Source organism: Artemia franciscana, chromosome 13, assembly GCF_032884065.1.
Source record: "Artemia franciscana chromosome 13, ASM3288406v1, whole genome shotgun sequence".
NCBI classification, from domain to species: Eukaryota; Metazoa; Arthropoda; class Branchiopoda; order Anostraca; family Artemiidae; genus Artemia; species Artemia franciscana.
Genome location: NC_088875.1, coordinates 34,467,551 through 34,491,505, shown reverse-complemented (window position 1 = coordinate 34,491,505; position 23,955 = coordinate 34,467,551). Strand labels below are relative to the sequence as shown.

The 23,955-nt window shown below is 36.5% G+C and overlaps 1 protein-coding gene across 1 annotated transcript in view; it reads right to left on the bottom strand.

Moving 5' to 3' along the window:
• The window catches only part of LOC136034853 (zwei Ig domain protein zig-8-like), a 167,487-nt gene that overhangs the window by 88,875 nt on the left and 54,657 nt on the right, over positions 1 to 23,955 (bottom strand). Inside the window, exon 4 of the mRNA XM_065716320.1 lies at positions 14,608 to 14,769. Coding sequence (XP_065572392.1) covers positions 14,608 to 14,769 — 162 coding nt within the window. The remainder of the gene's footprint in view (positions 1 to 14,607; positions 14,770 to 23,955) is intronic.

The window sequence follows — 23,955 nt, the reverse complement described above, 5'->3', positions numbered from 1 at the left end:
TAATTCCATGTTTATAAAACTTGATTGCTATTTGTGAAAAAAAATAAGTCAGTAGCAGAAGGTTAAGTCATTAGATCACGAAAACTATTACAAGTAAAGTCTATTATTAATTGCGTTGTCCACTTGGCATGAAAAATTGTGGCAAGAAAATGCTTAACAAACCAAATAATTACCAACCATGTATATAAGAATTAAAGCGTAGGACAAATCGTCATCACCAATGTCAGAAAGTATAGTCACAATTTTTGAAACCGAGCTAGAGGGCAAAAGGCTTGTAAGTGGATAATAATCCTTGTTTCAAATTACGAGAAGTGTGCTCGCTTCAAGAAGGCAGAGGAAACTTTCTATGAAGGACGCTGAAATTTTTTGTTGATGCTGTGATTTTCACCTTTTGTTTGATCCAGTGCTATTTGAAGCCTCATCACTAACCTCGTTACTGATTGGTTAGTGAAAAATGAAAAAACATGTGTAGTCACAGCAAAGAAAATAAATAAAATTAAATCGGTAGCGCAGTTTATTCTCCTTAATCAGCCTTGTCCGTATGGACATGACCTCAATCACGTCAAATATGACATCCTGCCTGAATGAGATCGGTATGCTTTGCATCCCCAAACGATGCATATCCAATAGATCGTACCCAAGATTCTACTGGCTTAATATTTTTGTTTCCTTTTTTTTTACCAAATTAGCTAATCACGTTCTAACAAGATGGAATTTCCAGTCCCGACTTAGGACTGGAGACGGACATTCTCACGGCTGCATAATGGAGTGCAAACTATTGCATAACCCAGTGCTGAACTATTTATATCGATCAATGGGGACTTGTGTAAAATCTGACTCGCTAATTAAATCGTGCGTTCAGTTCTTTGAAAAAGATGTAATTTTAGAAGCAAAAAAAGTGTTGTATGATGAATCCGGAAATGATGAGCGATGTGTTCGACATGTAAAAGAGGAAGATAGTGTAATTGACATAGGAAAAATGTTGACAAGATAGTGCGAAGGACCGGAAAGTCTTGCCGAAGTTTGTGATTCACGATCCTCAAGAGGTTCCAGCTCCCTCAGAATCGACCGGAGTGAATGTAGTAGCAAAAACTTAAGAAATGTGCAAGAAAGTTTATAAAACCTTGGATAAGTTGAACCAAGTGCCTGTACTTGGTATTCATGAGGGGTCTAGCAAAGAGGCCGGAGGTAAGTCTCCTCTTCTTTACTGAGTAGTGGTAAGAAATCCGACTAAGTTATTATCTACGGCAGAAGCAAGAAAAATATAGTTGACTCCTTATGTGGTGCAACTCAGGATAAGAATACGATCAAGGTCAGACGAAATAGGTCTGATTTTAAGGTACTCGTAAACAACAAGCCCTTAACTGAAAAGATATCGAGATCATTCAAGGTATCCGATTGATAAGCAGCTGTGAGCACTAAGTTAAAACAATATGTTGGAATTATCAAGCACATTAGAATGATTTCTGCCCTTTTATTCGTAAGTGCAGCAAGGCAGAAAAATGTGGCGACTCACGGATTTTCGAGGTATTCTTCCATGATCTAGCAGACTTGAATTATGCAATCGTAAACGCATCAAAATAGGATACGAAGTGCACAATGCTGAGCATTTTCTGTTCCTTCCCAGGAGATGTTACAGGTGTCACAAAACTGATGTAACTAAGTAGGTAAAAGTAAGTAAGACGGCACTAGACCCTTAAGGTCCAAACCGGCGGTGCTGATCTCCGTTTCATGGCCCTTCAGCCAGGAAGTGCAATGGGGGGCTGGGGGCCAACAATCCAACAAAACTGATGGCCACCTAGTCAAAGACGGTAAGGACGCAATGACTTGTTCAAACTGTTCTCAGCTAGGGCATACAAGCTCGCGCGATTCTCCGTGCAAAAACAACCTTAGCTGTGTCTCTTGCAAGTCGAATAGGCATAACTGCTATTGACTCCGCTGCCCTGAAAATAAGAAATTATTATCCGAGAAAACCCATAACAGTGTTGCCAACTCTTCAATTGTATCCTGGAACATAAACGGCGGGGTTTGTGAGAAGCTTCCTCTTCTAAAGTCGCTGGTAGAGGAATTCGGTATCGTATACCTTCATGAACATTTTCTTTCCTATGATCGGTTGCCCCTTATAAACCTACCTAACGCTCTTGTCACAGTATCTTCAGCAGCATTTCGCCAGCAGAACCGAAATCGCTCCAGTGGAGGCCTCTCAGTGTTAAGCAAATATCAACTCCAAACCCTAAAAGCTAGTGAACGCTTTGTCGCCGTAGCTTTTAATGATATTGCTTTCATAAATGTTTACTAACCTACTAACTATGGTGACCAAACCTCCGAGGCCCGTTTCGCCTCCACATCTCAGAGGCTAGCGAAGTTTGCTGAGAAAACCCTAGGTCCTTTTCATAGATGTGTTGTCGCAGGTGATTTTAATTGGGATCTAATTCGTTCTGAATACCAGTGTTCTGGAACTATTATAAGTATGCTGCCTCTCTCATTCTCACTGCTTAAAAAGAACAAGGACTTTACATACATATCACAGCCTAGTACTACGTCAAATCTGAACCATGTACAATATTCTGGCAGCCCAATTCAATATGCGACAGTAATGGACGATCAGGCCACCAGTGACCATCTCCCTATATATGACTTGATACCCGTCGTGGGGACCAAAGCTGATGACACCAAGCCCTAGTGGTTCTTGAAGAAGAAGTGGAGTACCAGAAGAGCTTATGTGCAACAGAATTTCTTGATTCTTGCGACCGAACCCTAGTGAAACTGAAGGTTCCATACCATCTGTTACAGCCAAGCATCAACCTAAGTGACAATGAGTTAAGGTTACGACTAAACCTGTACTGTGAGAAAACAATATATGCACTGAAATGTGATAATAAGGTGGCGATTCCAGTTAGGCAGATACGTTGCAAGAGTAAGAAATACAGGTGGTCTAGTAACCCAGTTCTAGCATCGGCCTGTGCTACGGTGAAGTAGTGGTTGCGGCTGTAGGCCGAGTGCGAGAGGCCAAGGACCGGGGTTGTAAACGCGGTCCGGATTTATTCTAAGAGAATATTTAGGAATACTGTGCAGGAACATCTAGTTGCGGTCAAGTCAATTACTGCCAAAAAAATATAAATGACCCGAATTACCTGTGAAAATCTTGCTCTCTTTCTGAAAAGTAAAACCATGAGGGCTCCAATAGCATTCCAGAGTCTGAGTGGGTTGCCCATTTCAAAATTCAGTTTGTAAAAGCCAACAGCAGTGTAGAAATTTCTTTCGATAGTGAGATGACTTCGTTGCATGATTCTAGTCAAAACCAAATTCTATTATGATAACACCGTCTGCTATTAATGAGGCTGTGTTGAAGCTTAGAAAGAAGAAATTCTCGTCTGGCACCGACAGTATTTGTGCTGAGAATTTTATTGCCGCAAGTGACACCTCTATAAAAACCTTGTAAATATTTCTTCAAATGTTAACGTTGGTGTCGTTCCAGACAGTTTATGCATTTTAGTGATTAGGTCAATTCTGAAAAAGAATAAACCAGAATCATCATATTCATCATATAGGCCAGTGACTGTGTCAAGCAGTTTTGCAAAGATATTTGAGCTTCTGATTGTTCACCACTTAAAAGAAAAGTGTATTATGTCAACATTCCAGCTCGGGTTCCAGTCAGGTTTAGGTTGCTTCCTTGCCCTTAGAAGTCTCTGTACTTCTAAGAGATACAGAATCCGTAGATACAGATACACAGATTCTAGAGATACAGAAGCATCTGTGAGCACTCTGGTTCTCGAGGCATGCGATGTTATCAGTGCTTTTGGTTTCCTTATGCTTGATGTAATTTCCCCATTATATTATATGTATAGGCATTGAAAAGTTCGTTTGAAGTTGGGAAATGTACTTTCGAATAGTGATCTCCCTGTAATTGTCAGAATAAAGCAAGGAGCCATCACATCACCGATTATCTACAACGACACGTCTCTTCTTACGCAGATTGGCCTACCTATTAGTTGTATTTCAAAAGGGATATATACATCAGTGCTTTGTTATGCGGAAGATCTGTTAAAGCCATGCCGGTCAATAGCTAGTCTTCAACGGAGTTTTGATAACCTATCTGATAGATATCTACAGATAGGACTAAGTATGAATGCTGTGAAGTCCCTAGTTCTCTTCTTTAATTTACACGGTAGTTATGTGCCTGATAGTGTCTGTCTAGGTGAAAGTGAAATGGCACCCACCACTGTACTAACATATTTAGGTCTCTCGATTGGGTCTTCGATTACGAATACACGAAAGCTTTTGCTTCGGAATGCTGAACGCAAACTTAGAATTGCTTATACTAGTCTGGTTACATCGCAGCCTAATCTGGAACGGAAAGCCCTTTCTCGAATACATATTTGCGTGGCTCTCTAGCATATTCTATGCTTGACCCCATTTTGAGACATTTTTACTGAATCTAATAGGCGAGTGTTGCGAAAGTACTATTTTAAATACGCGAAGTTTTTACTTCAGGCCCCTCGGCGGTTGAATAATTTCGAACTGGATTTATTAGGAGTTTCAGAAACTCATATCCCAGGGGTAGGAAGCATGAAACTAGGTGACATAGAATTTGTTTACTCAGGCAGGAAGGATGGGGTAAATAGACAGGGAGTAGGGCTCATGGTGAACAAGGAAGCTGCTAAGTCTTGTTTAGGCTGGGAAGGTATTAATAATAGAATAATAATTGCTCATTTTATGACTAAAAAGTTTAGGGTATCAGTTATAATAGTATATGCCCCCATTGAACCAACTGATGGAGATACTAGTGACTCAGATGAATTTTACTTACAGTTACAGGAGCAAATAGATAGGATACCAGGTAGAAATATGGTGTTTTTGCTAGGAGATTTTAATGCCCAGGTTGGTAGAAATAGGGATAGATGGTATCCTAGCCTAGGTAAATTTGGTGTAGGAAAAGAAAAGTAATGGCTATAGGCTTTTGCAATTTTGTAGGTATAACAACCTAGCTATAACCAATACGGTGTTTGGTCAAAAAATGGCCCATAAGTTGACATGGTATTCACATGATGGTAAGACAGAAAACCTTATTGATTATGTTATTGTAAACAAGAAGACTATCAGGATCAATACAGGGTGTATAGAAGTGCCGTTATTGATGTTAAAAGTAAAGATCACCATCTAGTAGTGTCTAAGGTTAATTTAAAGCTGAAATTTCGGAAGGGTAACTCCCTCCCGGAAAGTTATGATGTTGGTAGACTTCAGGATGAAAATTTGAGAAAAAAATTCCAGGAACAGTTGAGTACTAAACTTGAGGGTTTAAAATTTGACAATGTGGAAGATGGATGGAATAATTTCAGAAAAACAATTTGTGAAGTTGCTGGTGGTGTCCTAGGGAAGAGTGCTAAGACTGCAACTAGGAATATTAGTGAAAAAGCTTTAGGTTTAATAGAGAGTAGAAGGGGTTTGTATAAGAATTATCTGAGTGATAGGTCGTATGAAAACAAAAGGAATGTAAAGAAAGTGGAGAAAGCATTAAAATATGAACTAAGGAGATGTGAAGTGGAGGCGATGGATAAAATGCCGAGGATCTGGAAGATGCGGCTAGACGGCATAATAGTAAAATATTATACTGGCATGTTAATAAATTGAAAGGGAGTAGCCAATCCGGACTAGTCCCAGTTAAAGATAGAAATGGGGCCACAATTAGTGATAAGGAAAAAGTTAAAGAAAGATGGGTGGAACATTTTGAGAATTTGCTAAACCGAGATACAGTTGCAGGAAAAGATATAGATGAAAATGAAAAAGTGTGTGATACCTTGGATGTGAAGGAAGATTTGTTTTGTGAGAAAGAATTAGCGACAGTACTAAAAGGATTAAAAAATAATAAGGCCCCAGGTGCTGATAGTATGATTAATGAGTTTCTTAAATATGGTGGCTCTGAGGTTAGGAATAAGTTACTGAAGATTATGAACATAATTTTTGAAAAAGGGGAAGTACCCAATGATTTTAGGAAAACCTTAATTAAACCACTGTATAAGAAAGGTGATAAGAGGGAGTGTCGTAATTATGGAGGCATTAATATAGTCTCTGTAGATAGCAAATTACTGAGTAATATGATACTTTTTAGACTGAGACATGCTGTAGACAAAGTTTTAAGGGAAGAACAATGCGGTTTTAGAAAAGGTAGAGGATGTGTCGACCATGTTTTCACTCTTAGGTTAATAATTGAGAAGTCCCTTCGTTGTCAAACACCTTTGGTCTTTAGTTTTATCGATTATGAGCAAGCTTTCGATTCTGTTGATAGAACAGCGTTAACAAAGGTCTTATTGTTATATGGTATACCAGAAAAATACATTAAAGTGATTTGCGCTATGTATGAGAATAATACTGCTGCGGTTAAGGTAGGAAATGAGGTTAGCAACTGGTTTTATATTAAATCAGGAGTTAAGCAGGGTTGTGTTCTATCCCCCTTTATATGGATCATTTTGATGGACTTCGTCTTAAGGAGCACAGGAAAGGCAATTGGAGACCATGGATTCAAATGGGGAGGAAGAACGCTCCTTGACTTAGATTATGCCGATGATTTAAGCATATTAGATGAAAGTGTGAGCAAAATGAATGAATTTTTAGAGGTTTTACGAGTTCAGGGTGCTAAAATAGGCTTGAAAATTAATGTTAAGAAGACTAAGTCACTAAGGCTAGGAATAAGTGAAGATGAACAGGTGACATTAGGTAACGAAAAGATTGATCAGGTTGGGAGCTTCAGTTACCTTGGTAGCATTATCAGTAAAGATGGTGGGAGCAGTGAAGATGTTAAAAGTACAATAGCTAAAGCTCAGGGTGTTATCTCACAGTTAAAAAAGTTTAGAAGAATAGAAAGATAAGTCTACAAACCAAGATTAGAATATTGGAAGCTACAGTGATGACAGTGGTCAAATATGGCTCTGAAGCATGGGCACTCCGAAAAGCAGATGAAAATTTACTAGATGTTTTCCAGAGAAATTGCCTACGGATTGTTCTGGGTACCCGGCTGACTGACCGTATTTCAAACAGTAGGCTGTACGAAAAGTGTGGTTCAATCCTGCTTTCTGGGGCTATAATGAAAGAAAGATTGAGATGGCTAGGCCACGCTCTACGGATGAAGGATGACAGATTACCGAAGATTGTCCTTTTTGGCCAACCGTCTGGGGCTACACGGAAAGCAGGTCGTCCTTGTCTGGGTTGGGAGGATGTCATAAATAAAGACTTAAAGGAAATGGGAACTTCCTGCGAGGGTGTAAAGAGGGAGGCTTTAAATAGATTAGGTTGGAGGAGGAGCGTGCGTAGGTGTGTTGGCCTTAGGCGGATTGGTGCTGCAGTGAGTTATTAGTAGTAGTAGTAGTAGTAGTAGTAGTTAACGATTTTGGTGTGGTGAAACTGGTTCAGGCAGGGGATGAACAGTTTCAGAAACTGAGCAACCAGTCCTCCTGTCACCGTGGAAGGGCGGACAGTTTAGATTTGGTGTTATCGGTAATTTGTGTATATCTTTATGACATATTTGTTTTGTTTTCGTTTCTTTTAATGTAATCCATTGTTTTCTTTTTTGTTTATAAATGGGTAATAAAGAACATTCATTCTTTCATTCAATTGCTTATCTCTCTAGAAATTATATTTCCTTGCTTTTCTAGATTTATCGATGAGCATTGTTTTACCCGAAGCAATAGATAACTCAAACCATTAGTTAACCTGGTTTTAACACGGTCGGTCAATTTTCTATCCAGAAGTGTAGAAAATTGTGACTTGCATGCAGAAATACGTCAGAAGAATAAGCCCCAGTTCGCTTTTTAACATGGAAGCCAGAATAGCAATCTCTTTTATCTCTTTTATCAAGTTCTTTCTTGAGACGCAATTATTTTTAATTTTATGTCGCGAAAGGCTGTTCTGCTGTGCATCTGTTATTTATAATAAGTTAGCTAATAATGTTTTGTTAGCTCGTAGAACCAAAGACTATGGGCAACCTACCAGAGTGGAAGCTGGTAATAGTACTGAAAAAAAATAACGCTATCTAGTGTTTGGCGTTTCTTGACCTTTTAACAAGCTCAGTTCGAATCAAATAAAGAGTCACTAATGATAACAACAAAATATTTAACCAACAGTTATCAGAACCGTGATTATTGGGAGGGACATTATACAATATACAAGCTGGAAAGACATTCAGCACAGCCAGCCAAGCTCACCCATCTCTGAAGATGTTTGTAGGAAACCAAATTCATTTTGTAATTAAATAAAAAAACAAGTTTTTTTTAGCTGAAAGTAAGGAGCGACGTTAAAACTTTAAACGAACAGAAATTACTCCGTATATGAAAGGGGCTGTTCCCTCCTCAACGTCCCGCTCTTTACGCTGAAGTTTGACTCTTTCTCTCAAATATATTTTTCAAAATAGTAAAACACTTTAGCGTAAAGAGCGGGGCGATGAGGAGGGAACAGCACCACCATCGGTGGTGGCCCCCCTTTTTGAAAGCGAGGGATTTTATGTTTGCGACTAACTTTTGGTGGTGGGTTTTAAACTTAATTCATTTGATGTCCTTGAAATCACTATGGAAAGCAAGCTTTCTTATTCATATGTTACAATTGAAATTTTTTCTTTTTAGAGTCTTGGTTACAATTTGTGCGGGTCGCTCTTAACTTATATTCTATTACCTTGAGTTGTTTATTTTAGTTTTATTCTACCGATTCTACTTTGATTCCACTTTCTACTTTCATTTTTGATCAAACGGCCTTTCGATGACACTAGTCTCTGTCGAATATTCGTTCGACCAAAAGTCCGTCAGAATCTTTATTAAATGGTATTCTGCTTTTATTCACTTTTTCATTAAATGACCATTCGATAAAACTTGTTTCTGTAGAGTACTTGTTCAACCGATTGTTCATCAGAGACGCAAATTCAGTTTATAACTCATCATTCAATGACCTGCCCTAAGCTTTAATCTCACCTCTTGATTGTTTTTTTTTTACCTTATCAGAGTTAATGCAGTAGAAAAGACTAAGTAAAGAACGTCATGTCTATATTTCCCCGGCCATTATGTGTGGAAGGGGTTGCTGCCGAAACTTTGGAAGGGAAAACCTGAAATTCAATTGAACCTGAAAAGTTCTAATAGCTTTTTACAGAGCCAAAAATTCTTGGAGGGCAGCTATTCCCTTACTGGGCTCTTTTTCATTCCTGCAAGGCCCATGGCAACAGATCGAAATTTAAAAGAAGCCGTTTGACTTAAAATGATGGAAAAGAAAAAAAAACACCTCCTGTGTGACAATGACCCAGGCAGCCTCAAAAGAAAAGGTTTATAATCGTGCAGTTAGCCCATTCTTCACAAACGTATTTTGGTAGATAATATTAGCTTGCCCCGCTTTGTCACAGAGGAATTTTGCAGGAAATTTTGACATATTTGACTTGAGGGATTCATTTAACCCGCTACCACCCTCAACTCCTTATTGCTGTCAACTTTTTGGTATAAATATAAGCGTATTACACCTTGCTTAAACTAGTATAATCCAAGAATTCTCAGTCTCAGAACAAAAAACGAGTTAAGTCCGAGCTGCAGGCTGATTCGTTGGAAAAACCAAGCCGATAAAAATTTCGGACTGAGCTGGTAAAAAAACGATCTAAACTTTGACTCGATACTAAAACGCGCTCAGTCCACATTCGTTAGAAAAATGAGCAAACTTCAATTTAAAACACCACAGAGCAAATATAAGCAAAGGCCAAACTTTAAACTGACTTGTTGCAAGAAAAGCTATGACCTGACTCGATGCAAAATTAGCTATGTCTTAACTAAGGGCAAATATGAAATAAGTCCTGACTAAGTTCAAGCTGTAGATTAACTAGGTGGAAAAATGACCTAAGCTCTAACTTGGGGCAAAAACTAGCAATTCCTGATTAGGTTAAATCATGACTCGATGCTTAAACGAGCCATTCCCACATTCGTTGGAACAGTGAGACAATGAGTCCAGTGTATGACGAAACAATGCAAATATGAATTAAGTCTTAGCTGTACACTGACGGAACAAACACAAGCTAAGCCTTAACAAAGTGCAAACACGAACTAAGTCCTGACTAAGTCCAAGCTGCGGATTGGGAAGGTCAAAAAATGCCTCACGTCCTAACCTGGAGTAAAAACTAGCAAGTACAGATTTAGCTTAAAGTCGAACTAAGTCCTGGGTCGTTGTGAAGTCGAGTAAAATCCCGAGTCGGTGCAGAAACGTGCTATGTCTATGCTTTTGGTTGCATAAGCGCAAAAACAAAGTAAGTTCTAAATTGGCCCAGGTTTCAGAACATCATTGCCGTGTTGCAAAAAGTCTTGACAAGGTACATAAACGACTATGTTTGATACAAAATCAATGATTCTGTACGAAAAAAACCCAAGTCTGCAGTTGGTAGAAAACATGGCAAGCTTTGACTTGACAAAAAACGATCCAAGTCCTATCTGCCAAATGCTGAGGGTTTCAGTTTGGAAAAGAGTAAAGTACTGACTGTAGTAAAGTACTGTGAGTAAAGTACTGAGTGCAAACAGGAGTTCGTAACGGACATCAGAATAAAGGTGCAATGTTGCACCTTATTCTTACTGGTCTTTATGATCTGAGAACTAGAGAGGGCTGGGAGTCCCTGAAAAAAAAAGCATATTTCACCTTGTTTGAACCAATACATGTTGAAGGCTGTTTAAACAGTAGCATAATTTTTGTCAAAATCTTGGGGGGGGCAAGTTGGAGCCAATTTTCTCAAATTCAGTGAAAATGACAGTAATAACTGAAAAATGAGCAATTCTGCACCATAAAGGTACTTTGTAGTTCTTTGAAAGTACTATAAAGGTGCTTTTTTTAGTACTATGAAAGTAGTTGTTGACTGAAGAAAACTCGTTTTTTTTTTTTGTTGATGCTGGATTCATGCAGGCTTATCTTTGTTTTTGACAAGATTTTTGAAGAAACTACAATTCAGCGGGAGAGGGCAATCTAGGGTCTGGGGGCTGAACTGAGGTCTGGTATGAGTAGTTGCCCCCTGCCCCAGAGCAAATCACATTCCTGTGTTTAAACCATCATGAATAGATTTTTCGCCCGTATGATTAGAGATACAAAGTGGAGCTATAGTCTCTATAAAAGTCCCTTACTTTTTTGTACGAAGTTATAACATGTTAAATTGTCAGTGGCAAAAATATTTTTTTTATCTCTATCTTCCCATATTAAATCTCAGAAGATCTTTAAAATTATCACATGTTTTTTGAGATTTTAAAACCTCTAATATGCAATCAGTGAGAGTTTCAACTAATTTATATTTTTCAAGGGCTCGTATTTTCATTTGATTTAGGGCATAATCAAACTTTAGAGAACCCACTAAGATGAAGGTCATAGTGGAAGGACTTTGACGTCAATAAACGCCAAAAATAGTGTTTGAAGTTAGTTTCTAGTCCAAAATGATCGTCGTTTAATTAGAACATTTAATATTAATTAATTAATAAGATAACTCAATACTTAACTCACTTAATAAGATATTAATTAAGGATAACTCAGACCACATCTAAGTAGATTTTAATTAATAACCCGAAGATCCTGGAATATATGCGCTAAAATGCTTCTAAAAATTCTGCCACAAGATTTGATGGACAGCGGGGGGGGGGAGATTCAAGAAAAAAATACTTTGCAAACTGAGAAGAACATAAATACAATTTTCTGTGAAATCAAGCCTTCCTACGAAAATGTAGGAAAAGACTTGGAGAGAATAATGTAGAGGGTCTCAATTTGCATCCTTAAATGACACATATGGACAATCCCGATTTCAGCAAGGCGCAAGAGGAGGGGACACCAGCTTCACCTCACTATCATTACCTGTAATTTATGTCCATTTTTAGCTTCATTTGGTTATTCATTTCAGATTCCGTTGTTTATTCATTCTTAATAATTTCTGTTTTATACTGGCTTTATGATCTCTTCGTTTTGGCTTTTAATATTACTCTCTTATTTTCTTCGAAAAAAAATTCTCGGGAAACTTTTGTTTTAATTTAAATTTGTTATTTAATGGGCGTAGATTTATTATGTGTTTTTTTAGGAATATTTCTACAGCTTTTAAAAAATTTTGTTTATGAAATAAAATTTTAATTGTAGCTACGAAAAATTAAGCAAAAAAACAACAAAAAAACGGGTTTTAATTTCAAAAAGCAGTGAGAAAAATAAAACAGAACAACACTTCAATTAAAAAAATATCTAAATTCCGGGAGCATTTTTCAACGGAAAAAAAACCGAAAAGAACTAAAAAAAGAAATTGTTTTTTAAAACATAACGCACACACAAAGAAAAGCAACAACTAAACCCACAAAAAATAAATAAATAAGAACAACTCAAACTACAAACAAACTTCCAGCACTGATGTTACAACATAAGAATAAAAAAACACAGTGAGTGTCTATAGTGAAACCATGGGTCACTCTCCTCTCAACATTCGGTGTATAAATGATAATCTATTAAAAGGCCATATTTCCTTGAAGTCCTATAGACGTAACTACGAATTTTATATGATAAAATAAAATATTGTGAAGAGGAAAGTTAAAAATGTGTTAAGCAACAGCTCATTCAAACGTAACCGGTTTTTGATTATGTTTTAGCGAACAATCTATGGCATTTTTGTGTTACTGTAGCCTATTTTCTAAATTCTACTGTGTTCTTCCAACATAAAATTTACCACAAGAGCATGTAATTTTGTATACTCCAATTGTATGTTTCTTCGAACCTTGTCTTTTCCATTATTTAGCAAAGAGCTTATAGTTTGTCTGATATAAATGCTGTTTTAATGTTATGTTTCTTTTTTTTAGTTCTCTTCTTAATTTGTGTGACTACATTGGGATATAAGGCAAAGTTATGTAATTTGTTTGTTGAGTTGGCCCATCTTCTTCTAATATTACAGGTTCCATTAACTTTTTTCCTTTTTTAATTATTATAGAAATCATATTTTCGGGATATCCATTAGAATATCCTTAATAAAAGATAGTTAACTGCTCATGTATTCGGATGATTCTAATTTTAAAACCCACCACCCAAAGAAATAAGTATACCCCTTTTTACTTGGATCGGGGGGTTTGATGCGATAAGCAAACAACAGTTGTTGTTAGTCGGTTTACGGTAAATTGAAAAAGCTAGTTCATTACTACTTCTAAGGATCCAGATATCCGAACGATAACTCATTCTCTGTTTCTTTTTCAATAGTAAAAACTAATTCCCTCCCAAATTATTTAAATATTACAGAAATCTTTCAATTTGTGGTTCCTAATAATTTTAAGTAACGAAAATAGCATTCATGTATCTGCCCCAACATTTAGGTTGTAACAAATATGTTTCTATAGCTAACGTTTCTACATACTCTACATAAATATTTGCTAATAGTGGACTTAAAGGCCATCCCATCGCTAATCGGACGTGGGGCTCCCGGACATGGGGCCTAAATGTTCGGAATATTTTTTTTTTTTTAATCACTGCTTTGTTGAAATTAAATCCTGTTGTTTTTGTTGTTTTTATTGTTTTTTTTGTAAGTGCAAAAGCAGTGTGGTCTAAGAAATTATTTGGATTGTATCTAAAATTTTTGAAAAGCTTATAAATAACATTTGCATCAAGGAATTGGTGTGGATATAGAGGTAGGTTTTCAAAAATAAAGCGTGAATATCTTTTTGTAGTTCTTGTATAAATAAGGTGTTTCTTATCTCAGTTTTGCTAAAGATCTGCGAGAGGATTTGGAAGAAAAGCCATGCATCCAATTTGTGCTTTAATCAAGACCACTGGTTACACAAAATTCGGTATGCATAAACTGCTGCTATTAAGCTAGCAGCTGGGGACAAGAGATAAAGATTACGAAGATCCACATCTTTAGTCATAGATATTGAAAATAATTGCGCGATTCTGCCCAAATGAGTAGCAGAATACCTTATTCCTGCCGAAAAAGCTGACTGTGGGGTTAGTGAGATGTTTCAGGGCCAAGAGCCAACTTTGTACGTCATTTTTCAACCAATTCATACTTAGCTAATTTTTGAACTGAGGACTTACCTTTCATTTGTAAGAGTTAGGAAACAGCCAGTTATTCAACCCAGACAGTGAAATTCAGCTGCTTGGACTTATGTCGCTTTCGCGCCGAGTCAAGACTTAGCTTGCTTGTGTACTGAATCAAGGCGTAGCTCCTTTCTGTATCAGTCCTCGTTTTACCTGAATGTGACGATTTGGGACTTACCAAACTCTTGTAGCGAGTCATTTTGTACATATATTGTGGAATTATTCAGTTTGTAATTGACTCTTTTAAAATAGATCAAGTCCACGGCTTCGTCTTGGTTGGTATTAGCAAAAAGCCATGACTTATATCTTTTCGCATCAAGTCTCCATTGGTCTATATTTCCCCCTCCAGTCATAATAATTGAAAAATTTTCCACCATTCCGATTTAGGTAAGATTCAAGATGCAAAGCTTTCCTCCAAAAAACCCGACAGTGGAAGGATTTGGAGAAGCCAGGAGCCAAATTTTGGCCACGATTTCTCTAGAATTGATTTTCTCGCATGATTTTAATTGAATATGTAGGAAGAGACAGATATTATTACAGCAAAAAATCAAAGATAAATTCACTCACTTGGCAAACATAAGGTCCTTCGTCCCTTTTTTGCATGAAACTAATGGTCAGAATCCAATCATTTAAATCATCACTGTGTCTGACACTTATTCTGTTATCAGGCGTGAACACTTGTCGACCTGATGTGAGAATGTGAAAATCTCTCCTTCTTACCCAAGAGACCTTAAACGAGAATAAAAAATCAGACGAACTCAACTTTTCAATATATTACACATTAGCTTTAAAACTAATTGTTTTCCATTACTATCGTTTCTCCAGAAGCTAGATTCCTTTTCAGACTAGTTAGAAGGGCATTCCAAGAGCGTATTTCAGCTGAAAAAAACGTTGATTTACTGAAATTTTCTGCAAATTATAAAATTGTATACCAGTTCAACAGTTAGTCAGAAGTCTATATTAGGCTTATACATATTTTACTGGAGTCAAAACGTTTCACCTGGCGTGTGAATGTGAATTTTTCATTTGCTTACTCAAAGCCAAAAACCAAAAGCTTCCGCGATAGGCAATATTGGTCAGTGGGCTAAACGACTAATTTAAGTCGGTTTTACTCTGGGTTCAGGAAGATGTTCACACATGGCCCATGTTCACCTTTCAGGGAGATTTTGTTACCAACCCAACAGTGTTGTGCCAAGTACTTCTTTTTTTACTTAAGTACAAGCATCAGGTACTCAGAGCAATTTTTACTTAAGTACAAGTATTAAGTACTTCTCTAGAAATATACTTAAGTAATAAGTACTTTTGAAAAAGTACTTCAGTACTTAAGTACTCAAGTATTCCGATTTTACTTCAAAAATTTAAGTGCTCAAATACTAATTTTTTACTTACAGTAAATAACACGCAAAACACTTCTTTAATATCTATTTCCTTTCCAAGTAGACAAGATAAGCAAAGTTCTGACGAGAAATTGACCGCTTTTCAGAAAAACCGACAGTTTTAATGACTAAAATCAACTGGTTTCACAAAAAATCCAATTTTACTTCATTTAAGATATAAAAACAAAAAAATTTACAAAGAACATTTACTACAGCTTTATCATAACTTAACTTAATTTCTTACTTACTCCTTTCAACAGCAGAAGCTTTTCAAACATACCATCTCCGAGCATGTTTCTTTTTGGAGTAAAAATTCCACCACCTGCCGAAAAAAGTCGTTCTGCAGGTGCAGACGAAGGAATGATAGAGTTGTACCTCTTGAAAACTTTCATTACCCTTGTTTACACTTTGAGCACAGATAATTCCTTTCGCCTCTCATTCAAATATGACAAAACCTCCTCCTTCATAGAACTGGTTTCACGGCCACGGTTGCTAGAATTATCACGAGTAGTTTCTTCATCACTAAGATCTAAGTATTCATCTCCAGACAAAAAGCTACCTTTATCAGCTTCGTAAGTACTTCTGATATCTTTGACCTTTTTGCTTTGTCTGCCAAGAGTTCAACTGCTACATTCCTTCTGGTTATCAGGAAACCACTTCAATTTGAAGAAAGGATGACTTGCCCTGGCAATAACATAGTCTCTTGCATTAGGAACTCTCTCGTCCAGGATCATGGGGAATCTTTTTTCGAGACCCACAAGTAGAGCATGTACCCAAGGCTGGCTGAATTTCGCCAAATCTTTCAGCTTTTTGAGCTTCCTTTCAAGCGATTTGATTGTAGGATAAATAGCACCGAATGTTCAATGCCACTGCTACTGGTTCCATAATTTTGACGTATTCTTCAAGAATTTCAACATCACGAGAAGCTAGCCTTGCTTTTTGCAAAGCATCACATACGTCAGCAAGCTTTCCAATTTTGTGACAATCCATTAAACATTTGACACTGTCATACTTCGAGTTCCACCTGGTTACCAAAGGTCTTATAAGCTGTTTGTCGTATACCTCTTTCAGAGCATCAGCAGCTTTTGAACTCTTATTCGCGGCATCCCAGAGAGCAGTACACTTCGAAAAAGCGGTGTGGTACTGCTACTTATATACAATATCACAGAGGACTTTATCAGCATCATTGGATGTGAGCAGGTTAAATGTGTAGCTGACACACCTGAAGTGTGAAGGAAGTTGGAAATAATCGGGGTTGTCATGAGAATCGAGTACGTCTCCAACGTTTGTAAAAGAGAACGAGCCATTCTGGCCAGCCTCATCTTCATTTTCTTCATCACTGACTTGAACATGTTCATCGGAAACCATTGGATATTCTCTGAATGCCTTACTAAAATTAATGGTGTTATCGGTCAAAACCCCTTGTACCGTTTTATCAATTGCAATTTTGTTCCTGGCAAATATGCCATTCAGTTGTTCAGTAATCCTGTCCTAAGTGTGTGAGCCCTTGAACCCGGAACAAGCAAGGGCATAAGATTTCCATTCCAAATCCTCGTTAAGCAAGTGTGCAGTCATTCCCAAGTAGCTTTTTTTGTTGGCAGACCAAATGTCTGTTGTCAACGAAATGTAGTCGGTAAGTTCAAAATCACGAACCATATCTTTTGGTACTTCAACAAACTTAGCTTCAATTTGCACAGCTAAAGCTTTTCTTCCTGGAACCTTTGCATAAGGTGCAAGACCTGATATCAGATTTTTGAACGACGGCCTCTCAACAGTGTACAGGGGTCGCATCGCATCCATAATATAGCCCAGTACCAAAGAATTCACTTTTGACTGTGTCAGTTTCAACGGTCTTGCAGCAAAGAAATCCCTTAACTTTTTTAGATGGTGAACTATAATCAGGGCCAGTATTATCTTCATTATCTTCAGCTTCAGACGACCCCGAAAATGAACAATGAGAAGCTAAATAAAAAAACAAGTTTTTTTCAACTGAAAGTAAGGAGGAACATTAAAATTTGAAACGAACAGAAATTATTACATAAGTGATGGGCTTTGTCTCCTCCTCAATACCTCGCTCTTTACGCTAAAATATTTTTGGTAATTTCAAAAGAGCTATTTATTCTAATTAAACGGCCTTTGTGGTTCAGCAGTCATTCTTAAAGAATTGGAGCGAAATTTGAACTTTAGTGTAAAGAGCGAGGTATTGACGAGGGAGCAAATCCCCTCATATACGTACTCGAAATACACGAATAAGTTCGTTGCATAAGTTAATTTGTAAGTTACGTATATTTATTACTAATATTAACGTTCGTAAATAAAATTTACAGTTAGAGGCCTTTTTAAGTAAGCAAAAATTTGGAGGGCAAATGGGCCCCCTCCCCCACCTTTTTTTCAAAATCGTCCGATAAAGACTTTGAGAACGCCATCTAGCTGAAAAAAGTAAAATTAATATGCAAATTTCGTCTTAACTGTTCATGTACGGTGAGCCAAAATCAAATCTTCATTAATCGAAAAACGTTCAGAAACTAAATTAAAAAAAACAAGTTTTTTCAACCGAAAATAAGAAGCAACATTAGAACTTAAGACAAACAGAAATCATTAGGTATATTAAGGGGCTCGTCCCCTCCTTAATACCTCGCTCTTTATGCTGAAGTATTTTTAGCAATTTCAAAAGACCTATTTATTCTAATTAAACGGCCTTTGTGGCTTAGGGGTCATTCTTAAAGAACTGGAACAAAATTTGAACTTTAGTATAAAGAGCGAGGTATTGAAGAGAGGACGAACCCCCCTCCCTCCACATATGTAATAAAAATATACGAATATAGGAGTTCTTTACATAAGTTAATTTGTAAGTTACGTATATTTATTTCTAATAAAAACGTTCGTAAATAAAGTAAGAAGTTCTAGTGGCCTTTTAAGTAACTAAAATAATTGAAGGGCAACTAGGCCCCTTTCCCCGCCCTTTTTTCCTCAAAATCGGCCGATCAATATTTGAAAAAGACATTTATCCAAAACTAAAGTAAACTTAATATTGAAACTCTGTTTTAATTATTCATGTTTGGTGATCTAAAATCAACACCTGCATTAATTCGAAAATATTAAAAAATTAAAAAAACAAGTTTTTTAACTGAAAGTAAGGAGCAACATTAAAAGTTAAAGCAGCCAGAAATTATTCCGTATATGAAACGGACTGTCCTCTCCTCAACGCCCCCTCTTTACGCTAAAGTTTGACTCTTTTTCATAACTCTAGTTCTTAAAACAATAAAAAACTTTAGCGTAAAGAGCAGGGCGTTATTTTTTTATTGTTTTTGTTATTTGACGTTCCATTTTTCGATTAATAGGTAAAGGGTGAATATTTAATAATAGTTGGTCACTATGATGGAAACAACCAATCATATACAACACAAAGGGTTTTCTTGATGATTGTTGAAAAAATACTGAAAGAATTATTTTTGCTGTAAAATTTGTTTGTCCCTCTCGTCTTTCAGAAATGTAATTTTTGAAAATTTGTCTTTCGGTTGTTACAAAACTACTAGAAGTTTTAGGAGAGTGACCCCTTTAGACCCTTTTATTTTCGGTGTTGCAACGTTGAACCGTGAAAATCAATGAGCACAATTAATTAGTTAAACTTGGCAAGGCTTTTCGTCCGTAAAAATTAGGCAGTAACAACCGGTTGAAACCCACCTACACCTCCAGAAGAAAAGTAAACCTTTTGAAGTTGTTTGATGCCATATACTTTTAACACTTTGTTTTAATCTCGTGCTCGTTACTATCAGCAAGTTTTTAACTGCTAATGAAAGCACTCTTCATTACAAATTGAAAGCCTGATTTTTCTAATTTAAAAAAAAATGTGTTTTTCTATAAGTTCACGCTTAACGAATTAAAGAAATTAGGTTTTCACTGTCCTTTGTACTATAAAATAAGATCATTAACCATAGTTCAAATATTACAATGTGTTAAAATATTTCATCTTAATGTAATTATTGGTAATTTGTATCGGTTTTGTCAGTGTACCTGAATTAAAACCGATTGCCTAGTGTTTTGGTTACATTGAATAGCTTTTTGTTCCTGACCGTAAATTCCGCGGTTTAAGTAAGGACAACATTTGAAATGCTAAGGAACTGCTTTAGAGCCAGAATCTTTTGACTGTCGTTTTATTATGCTTTTTTGGTCCGATTACTGGAACTTACTGAACTCTAATACTCAAAGAGAGACCAAGAAATTCCATCATTTTAATCATCTAAAGACAGAGAGACAGGAAAAAGCTGTTCAGCTTTATTCAATGGAAATGGAATAGCTGTCACATTTAATTCTATGTTTGGAAACTCTCTAGTATCCCACCAAGTTTGAAGAAAATAATTCACGTGCTCCATTTAGGGAAATATTCGAGAAATTATGTGTTTTAAAGGCAAAAAAGCGCCAGTCAATGTAATCTAGTGGTAGAGGGAGTAATCAATATCGAGTAGTCCCAGTTAAAGATAGGAATAGGGCCACAATTATTTTCAAGGAAAGAGTTAAAGGGAGATGGGCGGAACAATTTGATAATGTGCTAAGCCAAGACAGAGTTGTAGGAAAAGATATAGAGGAAAACCAAAAAGTTTGTGATACCTTGGATGTGATGGAAGATTTTTTTTGTGCGGAAGAATAGTACTAAAAAGATATAAAAACAATAAGGCTCCATGTGCTGATAGTGTGGTAAATGGGTTTCGTAAATTTGGTGGCTCTGAGATTAGAAATAAGTTACCGAAAATTATGAATATGATTTTTAAAAAAGGGGAAGTACCTCAAATAAACCACTGTATAAGAATGGTGACAAGAGTGAGCGTGATAATTATCGAGGTATTATTCTGGTCTCCTTAGGTAGCAAATTACTTAGTAATATGATGCTTTTTAGACTGAGAGTTGCTGTAGACAAAGTTTTAACAGAAGAACAATGCAGTTTTAGGAAAGGTAGAGGATATATCGATCGAATTTTCACTCTTATGTAAATAACTGAGAATTACTTGTATCATCAAACACCTTTAGTCCTCAGTTTTGTGGATTATGAGCAAGAGCTCGATTATGTTAATAGAAGAGCTCTAGCAAAGGTTTTATCGTTGCATTGTATACCAAATAAATACATTAAAATGATTAGTGCTATATATGCGTATAACACTGCTTCGGTAGAAAATGAGTTTAGCAGCTGGTTTCGTATTAAATCAAAAGTTAAGCAGGGTTCTGTTCTATGCCCGGATTTTTTCTTAAGAAGCACAGGAAAGGCAATAGGACCCAAAGGAATGAAACGAGGAGGATAATCTCTCCTGGACTTAGATTATGCTGATGATTTAAGCATCCTATATGAAAGTCTAAGCAAAATGAATGAACTTTTAGAATGGTTGTGAAAATAAATAATAAGAAGACTAAGTCACTAAGGCTAGAAATAAGTAAAGATGAAAAGGTGATGCTGGGAAACGAAAAGAATGATCAGGTGGACAGCTTCTCTTACCTTGGTAGTATTATTAGTAAAGACGGTCAGACCAGCAAAGACGCTAAAAGTAGAATAGTCAAGGCTCAGGGTATTTTTTAACAGTTAAAAAAAGCTTGGAAGGATAGGAAGATATGTCTGCAAACCAATATTAGAATATTGGACGCTACATTGATGACAGTGATCAAAAATGGTTCTGAAGCATCAAAAACTAGCCAAAGTATTACTACCTCTTAAAGCTACCTTTAAACCATTATTTTGTAAAATTCTTTTAAGTTTTTCACTCAAACCTGGAACATATGGTAGAGAACAAAAAATATCTTTCTTTTCTGTTGTTTCCAGAATATCGTCAGAACATTCTAGAAATTTTTTCCTTCTTTTCGAAAAAGTCTGGTCAATTAACCAACCCGGATAATACTTTGGCTTGTTTTTTTAAATTCTGGAAAGGATCGGACTTCCGTAGAGCAACAAACTGGGGTTTATAAAATTCCATGTACTTGTGGAAGCTCTTATGTGGGACGTACTAACCAGAATTTAAAAACGAGATTGCTACAACATCATAATTCCATTTCATCGTCTTTAAAGCAAAATACCAAACCTGAAGATTTCACGTCGGCCCTCTCGGAGCATATCTTTAATTTTCCAAATCATTTTATTTTGTTTGAAAATGTTTCTTTGATTTCTAGGGACCAAGGTTTAAAGCAAACTTTCAGGGAAACAATCGAAATTAAAAAAACTCTATTCAAGAATAATTCCATAACCAGAGATCCAGGTGAATTTGGATTGAACTCAATTTATGATAATTTACTGAGGTCAAATAAAGTAAATATCACCTCACCTAAGAGCTATGACCTCTGTCCACGTAATATGTCAGTTAATTCTAATGAACCGGAACCGAAAAGGTCAAAGAGATTTGCCTTGGCTGTTGCATTGAAAAAAATAAGAGCAATAAACTATATGTAATTAGTTTATTAGGTATAAATTTTGTTTATTTTTTTTTCATGTCCTTTAGTTTTACTGCTGATGATGAACACTGTATATGTGTTCGAAATATCCAGTTAAATAATTTTATATTTCACTGTCAATAAAAAGGTATCATCCCTATTTTGAACTGTTTTACTTTCGTCATGGAAAGGCAGTGTGGTCTTCGAACTTATCTACAGTGAGTTATTAGTCGTAGTAAAACGTTAAATTCAGGTGGGTCTCATTTGAATTTAATTTGGCAGTTATAGTTGACTTTTTAAGAGTTAAAGTGATTTGAGGGCAACCCCGTCCCCCTCTGCCCCTCATTTTCCAAATCAAACAACCAAAGAAAGTTCTTAGTAATTTATTTTGTTTAGTGTCGTTGAAAGGTTTAGTAATTATGCGGGGATGTCAACAATCCCCCTCCCAGAGGCCTCAGGGCAAGGGCTGTAACGTATGCAATTTGTTCATTGTTTTCATTCTTTACATATAGTATATATTATTGAGGAAAGGTATTCATGTTTGACTTCTACTTTCCAAAAATACGAAAAACATTAAAATTAGTCTTCTAAGAAATTTGACGGTAGTGTTGAACTAAATCCAAACATGTTATGCGTGTTTGGGTTGTCAAAACGGTGTGACTCAAGAATGACTGAGCATATAATTATGAGTTTTCAGGAAAATGATAAGGGAGATGATCAGTTGACCAAAAAGGCAATATTTGCACGCTACTATCACTACAAGCACTACTGTTCCCATTGCTACCACAAGCACTGTTAGTACTAACACTGGTATCACTAAAACTACTACTTGTGCATCCGAAGACGAAATTTCATGTTGACGCCAGATAATCCAGTGAATTCGAGAATCGAGTTTCTGAAAAACATAAAAAGGAAACAAATTGACCATTGTCAGTTTAATGTATATATGCTGATAATTATTCCTTAAAATATTAGTAATACATGATTTATTCGAGTTAATAGAGTGAATTTTTTTTGTTTTCAAATAGTTTGTGGTAACGAACTGTAGTAATGAGCGACCCGGCTCAATAGTAACCGAAACTCTAAAACAAGGAATTTTTTAACAATAGTTACATCAAAAGAATCGCATTTTAATGCTGATTTTAAATGTATAATTTTCATTAAGTTTAGACCTACCCATCAGAAGATACGAGCCTGAGAAAATTTGCCTTATTTTATAAAATAGGGGGAAACACCCCTTAAAAGTCATAGAATCTTAACGAAAATCAAACCATCAGATCCAGTGTATCAAAGAACCCTACAGTAGAAGTTTCAAGCTCCTATCTATAAAATGTGAAACTTTGCATTTTTTTGCCACTAGACAGATCACGGATGCGTGTTTATTTGTTTGTTTTTTTGTTTTCTTTCCCAGTGACCAAAAAATTTGGAGGGCACCTAGGCCCCCTCCCACGCTTAGTTTTTCCCAAAGGCCCCGGATCAAAATTCTGAGATAGCCATTTTATTCAGCATAGTCGAAAAACCTACTAAATATGTCTTTGGGGACGACTTACTCCCAACAGTCACCGGGGGAGGGGCTGCAAGTTACATACTTTGACCAGTGTTTACACATAGTAATGGTTATTGGGAAGTGTACAGACGCTTTCAGGGGGATTGTTTTGGTTGGGGAGAGGGTTTGAGGGGAGGGGGCTATGCGGGGGAAACTTTTCATGGAGGAATTTACCATGGGGGAAGAAAATTTCTATGGAGAGGGCGACGGATCTTTTAGCATTGCTTTAAAGAACAATGAAAAAATAAAAATGAAAAAGTTTTTTCAAATGAAAGTAAAGAGCAGCATCGAAGCTTAAAGTGAACAGAAACTATTACGCATATGAAGGGTATACCTCCTCCTAATACCTCGCTTTTTACGCTATTAAATAAAAAAAAAACAAGTTTTTTTTTAACTGAAAGTAAGGAGCAACATTAAAACTTAAACGAAAAGAAATTACCCCGTATATGAAAGGGGTGGTTCCCTCTTCAACGCCCTGCTCTTTACGCTAAAGTTTTACTGTTTTAAAAATTTGAGTGGAGAGAAAGAGTCAAACTTTAGCGCAAAGAGCAAGGCGTTTAAGAGGGAAAAGCCCCTTCTTTGACA